Consider the following 10532-nt stretch of genomic DNA (forward strand, 5'->3'; position numbering starts at 1 on the left):
GGACATACGCACGAACTAGCACTTCTCTCGACCTGAAATTCAATAACAATGTAAATGTTATTATTTTTTCAGAACTTTTTATGACTTTTAGATATACTTTTGGCAGTCTAGAGCACCCTTGCACGGTTACACCTCAAGGTGCGTCCTCCACCAGAATTAACAAATGTCAGCCCCTAAATCAGCAGTGCACCATGTTTCTTTAACACAAACATTCCTGTATAACGTGAACAAGCCAAAAAAAAAAATCACCCTAATCTAGTCAATGCGAGCTCTTGGAGCTTTAGTATGGCGCCACTCAAGATGCGTACTGCGGAAAGTGAGATGTTTAATGCATCTTGATACGCTCAATCAGTCCAAATTAGGCAAAGCTGTGACTTCTGAGATATACCCATGGGAGACAATGTTTAAAAACTATGCAGGATTGGGTCTTTTGTTGATGGCTATGAACATGACATGATTTAATATGGGTCCTGCCGTAGTAGCTTCGCCACTAAGAAATACCAGAACAGAAGTTGGAGTCGTGTTAAACCCTAAAAGCGATGGGCCTCAGAGGATTAAACTAAAAAAAAATAGCTTTTAGCCTGCTTTAGCATCGCATCCACTGTAAGTCTGTATTTCTCTAGAGCACTTAGTTAACTACTAGAATGGGAATATAGATGAGCTTGACCAACCCAACACGGTTTAATTAAGCTCGTGGAGTGCATGCCTATGCTAAACACGGTTTGATCACACGTGATAGCAACAAATATTCACTGCCGAAAACATGGTTTTCACATGCAGAAATGTCAAAACAATATTAAAAAAAAACTGCAGTTTAGTCATGGCGTCAAGCCAGACATGTCTTGTGCGTGTTAAACTTTCAGAAGATGTAACTGATGCAGAAGTACTGGACTGGAATATGCCAACTCTATCCTTCGCTAGCTTAAAGAAATGAAAAGATACGTTATGAGCTCTGATTTCAGCTGAATTTCAACAGAAAAAAGCCTCCAGATTTTACACTGTAGACTCCATTTTGAGAACGCTGAGAGCATCTCCAGCCGTGATCCCAGGGCGCGCCGGACAAAATTTCGTTCCAAACCGCACATCCCAAAGCCTCCTTTCGTCTGGCGTGATTCAATACGGTGTCCGGCACCCCGAACCCATATACGGTTCACACAGGACGCTCCGGGCACGCCGGACACAACGAAAAGCAAGGCGGGCTCCCACCTGTCGAGGACCACTTCCATAACGGTTGGTTCGCGCTTTTTTATTTCTCGCCGCGCCTTCCCTCCCGCGCCTCCCACCCTCCGCCGCTGCTCGATTTGCCGGTCGTTTCGATGGAAGATCTCTTCTGAGTCGGGCACCGTTGTGGTGGTTGGCTCTCTCGCCGGCCTTTTCACCGCCGCCGCTTCGCAAGCGCGTCCTAGAACGCGGCGTCAAATCCGCCCCACCTCCGCGCACATAAGGTGTTCGACGCTTTGTCAGGTAGGCGCGATATGTCATTGTTCGTTGCCTCGTCTGCCGCGGCTGTATTTTTACCATTGATTTCACTTCAAACATGGATAGCGACGACGAGATGCTTGTCCGACTGCTGGAGGACGAGCAAGCCTTCGACGACGATATTCGGAAGCATTTGCTGATCATCGCGTCCCTCCAGAACATGCTTGACGCCGAGGCGGAGAAGCGGAAGAGGCCGCGCCACGGAGGATCAAGGTCGGGAAGAAAGAAGTCGAAGTCCCGGCAGAGGATGGAGGGGCATACCATGCTGCACAACAACTACTTCGCAGATGACGCAGCACATGCCGACAATTTCCGGTGCCGGTATGTGATGAGCAAGGGTTTTTCATGAATATCCTCCACGGCTCGAGAGTTCGACCCCTACTTCAAGATGAAGCACGACGCTATAGGCGTTGCCGGGTTCTCGTCGATTCAGAAGTGCACCGCCGCCATGAGGATGCTTACATACGGAGCACCTACCGATACACAGGACGACTACCTTTGCATGAGTGAGTATTTTTTTTGACAGTTCGCATGAGTGAGTCTACTGCCATTGAGTGCATGTACAAGTTTTGCCGAGCTGTGGTGGGAAATTTTGGCAAATACTACTTGAGATGGCCAACTGAAGAAGAGACTGCAAGGATCATGGCATAAAATGCTGCGAGAGGATTTCCTGGGATGCTTGGAAGCATCAATTGCATGCACTGGTCATGGTAGAACTACTCGTTTGCTTGGCAAGGTATATACAAAGAGCGTCATGGATATTGTAATATGGTGCTTGAAGTTGTGGCAGATTATGACCTGTGAATTTGGCATTCTTTTTTTGGAACGACGGGATCACACAATGACATCAACGTGTTGCAGCGGTCTCCGGTTTCAACAAACTAGTGGAAGGTCATGCTCCACCATGCAACTATTATATCAATGGCCACCAATATACCAAAGACTATTATCTAGCCGATGGTATATATCTAAAATGGGCCACTTTTGTCAAAACAATCCCGCTCCATCAGGTTAGAAGAATTGCCACTTTGATTCGCGACAGGAGGCTTGCAGGAAGGATGTCGAGCAGGCATTTGTGTGCTTCAAGCTCAATTTGCAATTGTCCGGTACCCTGCTCTAAGATGGTCTTACGACCAAATGTGGGAGGTGATGCATGCTTGTGTGATCATGCACAACATGATCATCGAGAATAACCGCAAGAATCCGGTTTGAAGACATGTTGGTCCCTATGAGTGTCAGGGCACTCTTGCAGAGGTTGATCATGAGTTGCCCGTAGATTTTGTTGATTTCCCCGCCATGCACGCAGAGATTCGTGACAACAATGTTCACGAGAAACTTCAAAATTATCTCATTGAGCATACGTGGAGGATCAAAGAATTATCAGCAAATGCCGCGGCGCCTTGATCTAGCCCCATTTATTACATTTGTTTAGTTGTTTTATTGTTTGTTGTATTTTAATTTAAAAACAATTTTGGTAATCATATTTATTTGTATGTTATGTTTCATAAATGGTTGTGTTTTCGAAAATCCTATAAAAAAAGTTTGGGGGCGGCGTTTGGGGGACGCGCCTAGGGAGCAACATTCCCCAAATGCGACACGAAGAAAACACGTCCCACAAATATTCGATCCGACGTCGTTTGGGGGAACGCGGCTGAAGATGCTCTAAGTTTAAGAGACTCAGTGGAGTTGGCAAATAGTGTGTTCCTATGAACTGAGGTCCAAACAAGCATTGTTCTCTAAAGTATTACTGTCTCTCCAAAACTTATTTAAATACATTTTCCATGATATAGTTGCTTGAGTGTACTGCCATAGAAGAAGGAATTACGCAGATCATGAGAAATTGAGTGTGGCCCCTGCCAATGGTGGCGGTTGCTATCGATTTTTGTTGTTGTGAGTCGTTGTTCGCTTTGGGATATGTTTCATCTAGATTTTGACATTACGTTGTTACAAATACGAAGTATAGTTGGTATCATCTTGATACTAATATATTCTCTTCATTGAAAAATGAGAAAATGATTGTAGTGATTAGTTCCTTTGATACAGTGATTTGATTATTGAGTCTGGTATTTTCTAAAGTACGAAAATAAATATATATTTTAGAAGTTTTCAAATCAATTTTTTTTCCGCATATGTGTATGGACGTCTTCACATATGTGCAAACTTTTACTGAATGGTATACTAATTTCTAGGATTGTGGCTCCAAAAAAAACTTGTGTTTAGCTCGCATGCTTGTCTCTTTTGTGTAGATCATAGATTTTTTTTGATAATGGACGATTTATTACTTTAAAAAGTAATTACACCCGGCCTCTGTATAACCTTTGTCGTTTATAAGTCTCGAATCGAAAGTCTGAAAAACGATAACAATGTATAATACATATCAAGGCAATGAAGTGTAAAACGCCTAAGATGTAGGAGGGGTTTCAATCCGTATATTATGCTGCTGTAGGGAAAAAAATGTCCCTCGCGGCAGCCTCCAACCGTGTACAGACCTCTGTAAATAGGTCGCGGTTCTCCACTCGCTGAAGAGGTAATCACAAACGGAGAATACTTGTGCATCTGTAGATAACCTGCAAGATAGAGCAATTTTTATCATTAAAAATCTTGTCGTTTCTACATAACTGCGAGCGCGCCCATCCTAAGAAGTAATTTGAACCTTGAATCGATACCATGAAGCCAATTTCCAAACACATTGGTCACACTAGTCGGAGGATAAAGGCTAGACGCTACTTGGATGATTGACCATATAGATCCCGCGAACCGACATTGGAAGAAAAGGTGTTTGATAGTTTCGTCATATTGACAGAAAACACACCGAGTACTTCCATGCCAGTTATGCTTAATTAACAAGATTGTCTTTGGTGAGGATAACTCCACGACGAAGATACCATCCAAATATTTTGTAGACCATAGCTGAAATGATATGCTGATGAAAATATGTACATATATCTTTTTTTTCATCAAAACCTTACATCCCTGACCTAGCCGCCACCCCTCCACCCTCCCAGCGCTGCCGTCTCCCTCCCTCCCTCCACCATCGACCCCTCCCATCCCCTCTCATCCCTTCCCACCTTCGCCTCGGGTCGTCTCGCGCGAGGCGGCTCCGAGCGATGACCCGAACCCAAGAAGAGGCGGCCCATCTTCCTCCTCCTGACCGTTGCCGCCATCGGGGTCGGCGGTGGTGGCCGCATCCGGCTGCCAAAGGCAGGGGCAATGGTGGCGCGTCCATGGACTCCCCTTCGTGCGGAGGCTTGGTCTTCCAGGGGCGGCGACGGTGGACGGCGGGTCTGGTGGCGGTGGCCTTCGGCTACTTCACCTAGATCATGGCGGGAGACGCGGTGGTGTGGTGGAACTCGGCGGGGAAAGGGCGGCAACGGGATCGCTGCTGACCTCCACTGGCCAGGTTGAAGGAGGAAGATGGACCGCGGTTCCCAGCCATGGCGGCGGCGTGGGGGCTGGCCGTTCCGGCTTTCATGGTGGTGGTCCTAGGGTTCTTCTTTCGCGAAGATGAAGACATCTTCTATGCTGATCTTTCTTCATCTAGCCGGAGTGATGAGGTCCGGAAGGCTCCAACAGCGAATGGAACAGTGCATCTTTTGCCTGGAGTTCACAGGATCGGGTGGTATTTGATCGCCCGCACCCATGCTTTTATTCCGACCATTTGGTTCCGGAGGGAGCGGCGCGAAGCTCTGTTCTGTGCTGACATCAAGAGACTTTTGGTCCATGGTGAAGTCAGAAACAGAGAATTTCATGAAGGCGGGATTGGGGGATTAGCTAAAGAAGGTTCAAGTCTCCGCGATGTTGAGGAACTTGCTTGGTGTTCCGGGATTCGCAACAGTGGTATGAAAGTGGGGGCGGCAGCACATGTGAAGTTCAGAGTTCTACCTTTCAGGGTGAAAACCCAATGTCTGACCTTAACTGGTTGTGCCTGGCAATGACCTTGTTGGAGGCATTGTTTTGAGAGCGGGGACTATCTTCAGGGTGAAAACCTAAGATCTTTGATCGGGCGACGGTGCTGGTGCACTGTTTCCTTCTTGGAGGCGTCGCTTTTGGAGAGTCTGTATTTCAGGTGTTGTCTAGGGGTGGATGTATTACTGTTCTAGGCCTGGAATACTATAGCGGGACTTTTCTTTCTTAGTTTTCTTTTATCTTTTTTTGGCTGTGTGCATCCGTACTGCTATTAGGGTGTTTCGTTGTTGCAGAGGCTGTGTGTAATTGGTATTTTTTGATATTAATATATTCTCTTTATTGAAAAATATCTTTTTTCAACCAAGCTTCAGAACCCTTTGTTACAACTAGGGAAAAAGGGGATATAAAAAAAAGAAGTGGGTCGAGGGAGCAGCAGAAAACCCACTATACACATGTTCATATTTCAGAAATACACATGTTCATATTTCTGAAAAAAAGTACAAAGAACCAAGTCTAGACTCAAACATGTGTATTTCAGAAATATGAACATGTGTATTTCTGAAATTTGGGGTTTTAAGTATTGTTTCGAAATTTATTAAAAAAAGGAGAAACATATAGCTCAGGAGCCGTTTCGACTTTTTTTTGATTGATGATGATTCATGAGAACAAACAAAAATGTGCCCCCGAGAACTAAAGATGGAAACCCCGTGGAAGAACGCATGCAGAACACGTACAGACATTTCAGTGGCTTGGCAAAGGTTGTGAACACTACCCTAAAGCACTACACTGAGCTCTCCTCCTTCCTTATCCCAGATGATTAAGAAATCGAAAGGTCGTCCCACAAGTAGGACAAAAGGTAAAAAGGGGCAGAACCATTCTGCATTAGGCAGGAGGCAGTAGCCTTTGTATTATTGCAACTTTTCAAAACTTTGTTAGAAGGCTTAACCTTTTCTGGAGTGCATCTGTTTATCTTAACAAAGTCATGTTTGCTCTGAAACCTGATCCATGTGTAGTGCTCTGGAGTACATATCTCTGTGGAGGCTGGACACACAAAATTCGATCCAACTGAGTTTTCCCTTTTGCATGTTATATGTAGTAAAGCATGTAGTTTTTGCCCATGAATATCTTCGGCATGGATCTGGATGTGCTCTGTCCAGCCAAACCCACCCCACTGTCTGTGTTTGTACTTGACATACGTAATTATCAGTTCTCAGAGAGAGAGAGAGAAAAGGTAAACGGTGTTAGTAAAGAGCAATGGAAGGAATTTTAAAAAACAATACTTCCTCTGTTCCGCAATATAGTATGTTTTGGCAAATTAGTTTAGTTTTTCAAAACGAAGTATATTATGGAACAGAGGTGGTATCAGAGATGTAGAACATTCATTTTAATTCATGGACAATGTTACTGAAAATCGTTGCATCAAGCAACATTTACACTTGGGATTCAGACATAAGCCCTGAACATCATGACGTAAGAACTGGCATGGCATACCCTTAATACATCCAGTGCACGATAAACATTATCACCGCAGTGTTTACAACAGCAGGCCAACTGCACCCATCAGCATAAGGTTGCTGCCAAGCCAGTTCTTCGTACTTGATACAGCAAACAAGCAAAGAATCACAGGACAGATGATACCATTGCTGGACTGATGATTTCGCTGCAGAGTGATCCTTTTTCCTCTTTCAAGAACACGCGGGAGAGGATCACCTGTTACTTTTGGAATTGTACCGCAGAACGTAACAATTCCTTACTCCTGTTCTAGTTGCACTGACGGAACAAGCGGCTGATGCTCATCAGCACCACTTGATATTCTGTCCATGCCACACAACTCGGGAGATTTTATAGGCACAAATGAGGATTTATGTAGAGCAGCAAAGGCCTTGTTTCCTTCACCATTACTCCCTAAACAAATGGTATCACCCCGCCCGTGCCAGACACCACACTGGACATTATTCATCTCCAAAGTTCTCGCTTCCTGCTTATTCAAAATGAAGCAACGATCAGGTCAAGCTATCAAAAATACACAAATCTAGTGAACTTGGATTTCAAGGGGATATCTATGTATATAACCTGGCACAGGGTACAGCAAGGACAGATTAGATGGAGAACACAGTCATCTAGACTGCTATCGGTCCCCTGAAAGCACACAAAATGGGTGACTGGTTAGCTTGATCACAATACAGATTCCAGCCAATGGGATGTCTAGCATTTCCCAAGCTTCATATTTGGTTATTTATAGTACATATACCAATATCTACTCAAAAGTTCACAAAAATAGTCATGAGATATAAAGTGGCAATAGTATGGCAAATTATCAATATTGTAACTCAATAAGTTTCAGAGAAGATAAACCACTGTAGTCAACAGCATTAAGCAAAAATGCACTTGTAACCTGTTTGAATACTTTATTTAAAAATCCCAATTTCAAGAAATACTTACCAGGATATTGAACTGCTTCCTGATTCTTCTCCGGAAGTAACCGGTGTAGATTGCTATCAAGATAACAGAGCCAAGTCCCATGTATAAATATACATGATGCCTTGTCACTGAGAAGGCAATTAAGCTGACCAGAACAGCAACTAACGAAATGAAGTAAGCCATTGCCTGAAATGATTTCATCTTGTGTCAGAAGGGTGAATGATAGTTCTTAAGAAGACAACAAAGCTCCATTGAAGTACACTTATGGTAAATTCAGTCTTGTTTTATCTCTTTGCCAAAGGAAAACAAAAACTGACAATATATTTGAAGAGAAAAGACATCTTTCATGTAGTATAAATGAGATGAGGAACTCCAAGAACAGTTTAATTATAAGCACAACAAAGATAAAGTTGCATGAAATCAACATTCAAGACTGACCCAGAGGCTAAATTAGTAAGACATGCTATCCCTCCGCAAAGTGCAACGTGCAATCACATTCCCTCCAACATATAATATAACTAGAGAAAATTACTATAACTTGTCCTTCAGGGGATGCACAAGCTAGAAAAAATGCCAGGAAGCTATTCAGGTTGACCAGGTCTAAGCCCACGAAAATATATAATTATCCAAGCAAATGATGTTCACATTCGCAAGTCAAACATCTTGTGCATTATCTTTGCTGATGTAAAAGCATATGACCGCTACAATTTTCTAAATAACTAGCATGAAAGTGGAATTCATTTCAGGAATTTGACAACAGACACTCTAACAAATCTGTCCACCTATCTGGCATTAGGAGGAAATTAGAATACATAGATAAAAGTCACAAAAATACACACTTCAACTCTTCCAGGCAACTGTATTTGTAATAGTCAACTAGACTATATAAATTTGACCTATAAGGTACATTCTGCATTCGGCAACGGAATAAAAAAACACACCCTGAACAGACAGTTTCCTACCTCCTACCAGCAACAGTGACAAATACTAACGTCAACATGTTTTGCATGCTTACCTACACGCAGAGTGACCAAGATTTTTGCACAAAAGAAATGACAAGCAAGAAATGGACAAAAGATAGCCGTAAGTTGCTCTGTGTATTATCTGTACCTGAAAAAAGCAAGATCCGAGATTGGCTCTCCGCATGTTCTTGCCAAACCTATAGCATGGGCAGCTGCAAGTGGTAGCAAGTAAACATGAAATTTAAAGCGAGAAGTTTGATCACAGTTGCACATCAAAAAGAAAAGTAGTACAAGAGCAGAAAATGGAATCTTTTTCAAAGGCAGGATAGAACAAAGGCACAACAAGGGGGGAAGACCTCACATTGGGAATGTTCCCCGCAAACTTATTTATGTTAAACATGTTGACTTTTCTTTCACGATCTAAGCTAGGAAGTATTCGAGTTAAATTTTATAATTTATCGCCCGTGGATCCTTGTTATTCAAAAGTAAATTAGAGGCACGAGATGTCATTTCAAGCAGTATTCATCAGAGAAAAGTGTTCTCCATGGACAAGTAGAAGTAAAATAGGTTGGGAAAGCCCTCATGTTGCCTGCTAACCTATCTTAAACGTGTCTGTTGTTTCTTCTAGTACGATTGTAGCTAGGAAGCATCTAGAAATGATGAATTCAGGTACTGTGGTCGAGTTATGATGGGTTTTAGTGTTGCGGCTAACCAGCCAACAATCCAAGACAGAAAACTAAAGCTGTAGATAAATTTTCCTATTTATTTCCAGTAGTATATCTTTCTAATCTTAATGAATTGAGAAAGAAAAATGACATTTGAAGCAGTATTCAGCAGAGGCGAAATATTCCCTGTCGACTCGGCAACAAAGAAGGCGGAATTTATGCCCCAAATCCGCGCAAATCAATCAATCAAGCCGTAGGGGGGAATTGAAATTGAGCTAAACCGCTAAAATCTCCAAGCTTTTCCCCTGGCAACGCAACCAGCAAGAACAGATCCTCCAACCAATACAACAGCTTTAATGGAACGAGCAAGAAGAGTTAGCTCCACCTACCATGCGGCCTCGAGCGCGATTCGCTGGTCGTCGAAGCAATCGATGACCACGTCCCCCTCCCACATCCTCTGCACCCCTCCGCCGGGCCCCTCGCTCGCCGCCGCCGCCAACCCGGCGGCGCCCTTCCTCCGCTCGGCCGACATGGCCACGGACGCGCAGAGCATGTCGAAGTCCAGCACCGCCATCGCCTCCTCGTCCTCCCCTTGGCTCTTCGGCTGGCTCCTCGACGCCGTGGACGCCTCCTCCGTCGCCGCCATTCTCTCTTCCTCTGCGTCTCTCTCCTCTCTCTCTCTTGCAGCTGTCCTGAACCAACCTGAAGCTTTTGTTTCGTAGTTGCTGGGTTTGGGTATCGCGGCCGGGATTTTAACGTCTTAATTAAGCGCCTCCGATCGGGGGAGAGGGGAACGGGAAGGGAAAGCACAGCGCATTCGATTAAAAAGTTTTCGGACACCAGTCCGCACCAACTTTTGTGCCCTTTTGGGCGCCGACAGGTGGGTCCGGACGGATATGGCTGCCAGCGCGGTCCCACGTTTCAGCGAGCGATGTTGGGGAGCACGTGAGCGAGCAGCGGGTAGGGGCTGCCTGGATTACCGGTGGTTAATTCGGGTAATTAGCCGCGTGTTGTAATGATAAATATCGCGCGTGATCGGAGTAGTTTAGTAGTGGTTGGATTGGGCCGCCGCGCCAGTCCAGACTGGCTGTGGTAGGTC

General features: G+C 44.4%; 1 protein-coding gene across 1 annotated transcript; it reads right to left on the reverse strand.

Moving 5' to 3' along the window:
* Positions 1-6786: 6786 nt before the first annotated feature.
* LOC124673668 (cell number regulator 2-like) lies at positions 6787-10079 on the reverse strand. Its single transcript, XM_047209702.1, has 5 exons — positions 9823-10079; positions 8917-8980; positions 7828-7992; positions 7459-7524; positions 6787-7363 (listed from the first exon to the last, which is right to left on the reverse strand). The coding sequence occupies exons 1-5, from the start codon at positions 10077-10079 to the stop codon at positions 7136-7138; spliced, it is 780 nt and encodes a 259-aa protein (XP_047065658.1). The 3' UTR covers positions 6787-7135.
* Between the last annotated feature and the right edge of the window lie 453 nt (positions 10080-10532).

Source organism: Lolium rigidum, chromosome 7 (assembly GCF_022539505.1).
Source record: "Lolium rigidum isolate FL_2022 chromosome 7, APGP_CSIRO_Lrig_0.1, whole genome shotgun sequence".
Classification (NCBI taxonomy): Eukaryota; Viridiplantae; Streptophyta; class Magnoliopsida; order Poales; family Poaceae; genus Lolium; species Lolium rigidum.

Coding starts and splice junctions, on each gene's coding strand:
- LOC124673668 (XM_047209702.1), bottom strand. CDS start 10,079: ATGGCGGCGACGGAGGAGGCGTCCACGGCGTCGAGGAGCCAGCCGAAG. Junction 8,981..9,822: donor ATCGCGCTCGAGGCCGCATG/GTAGGTGGAGCT, acceptor TACCACTTGCAG/CTGCCCATGCTATAGGTTTG. Junction 7,993..8,916: donor TCGGATCTTGCTTTTTTCAG/GTACAGATAATA, acceptor AAATCATTTCAG/GCAATGGCTTACTTCATTTC.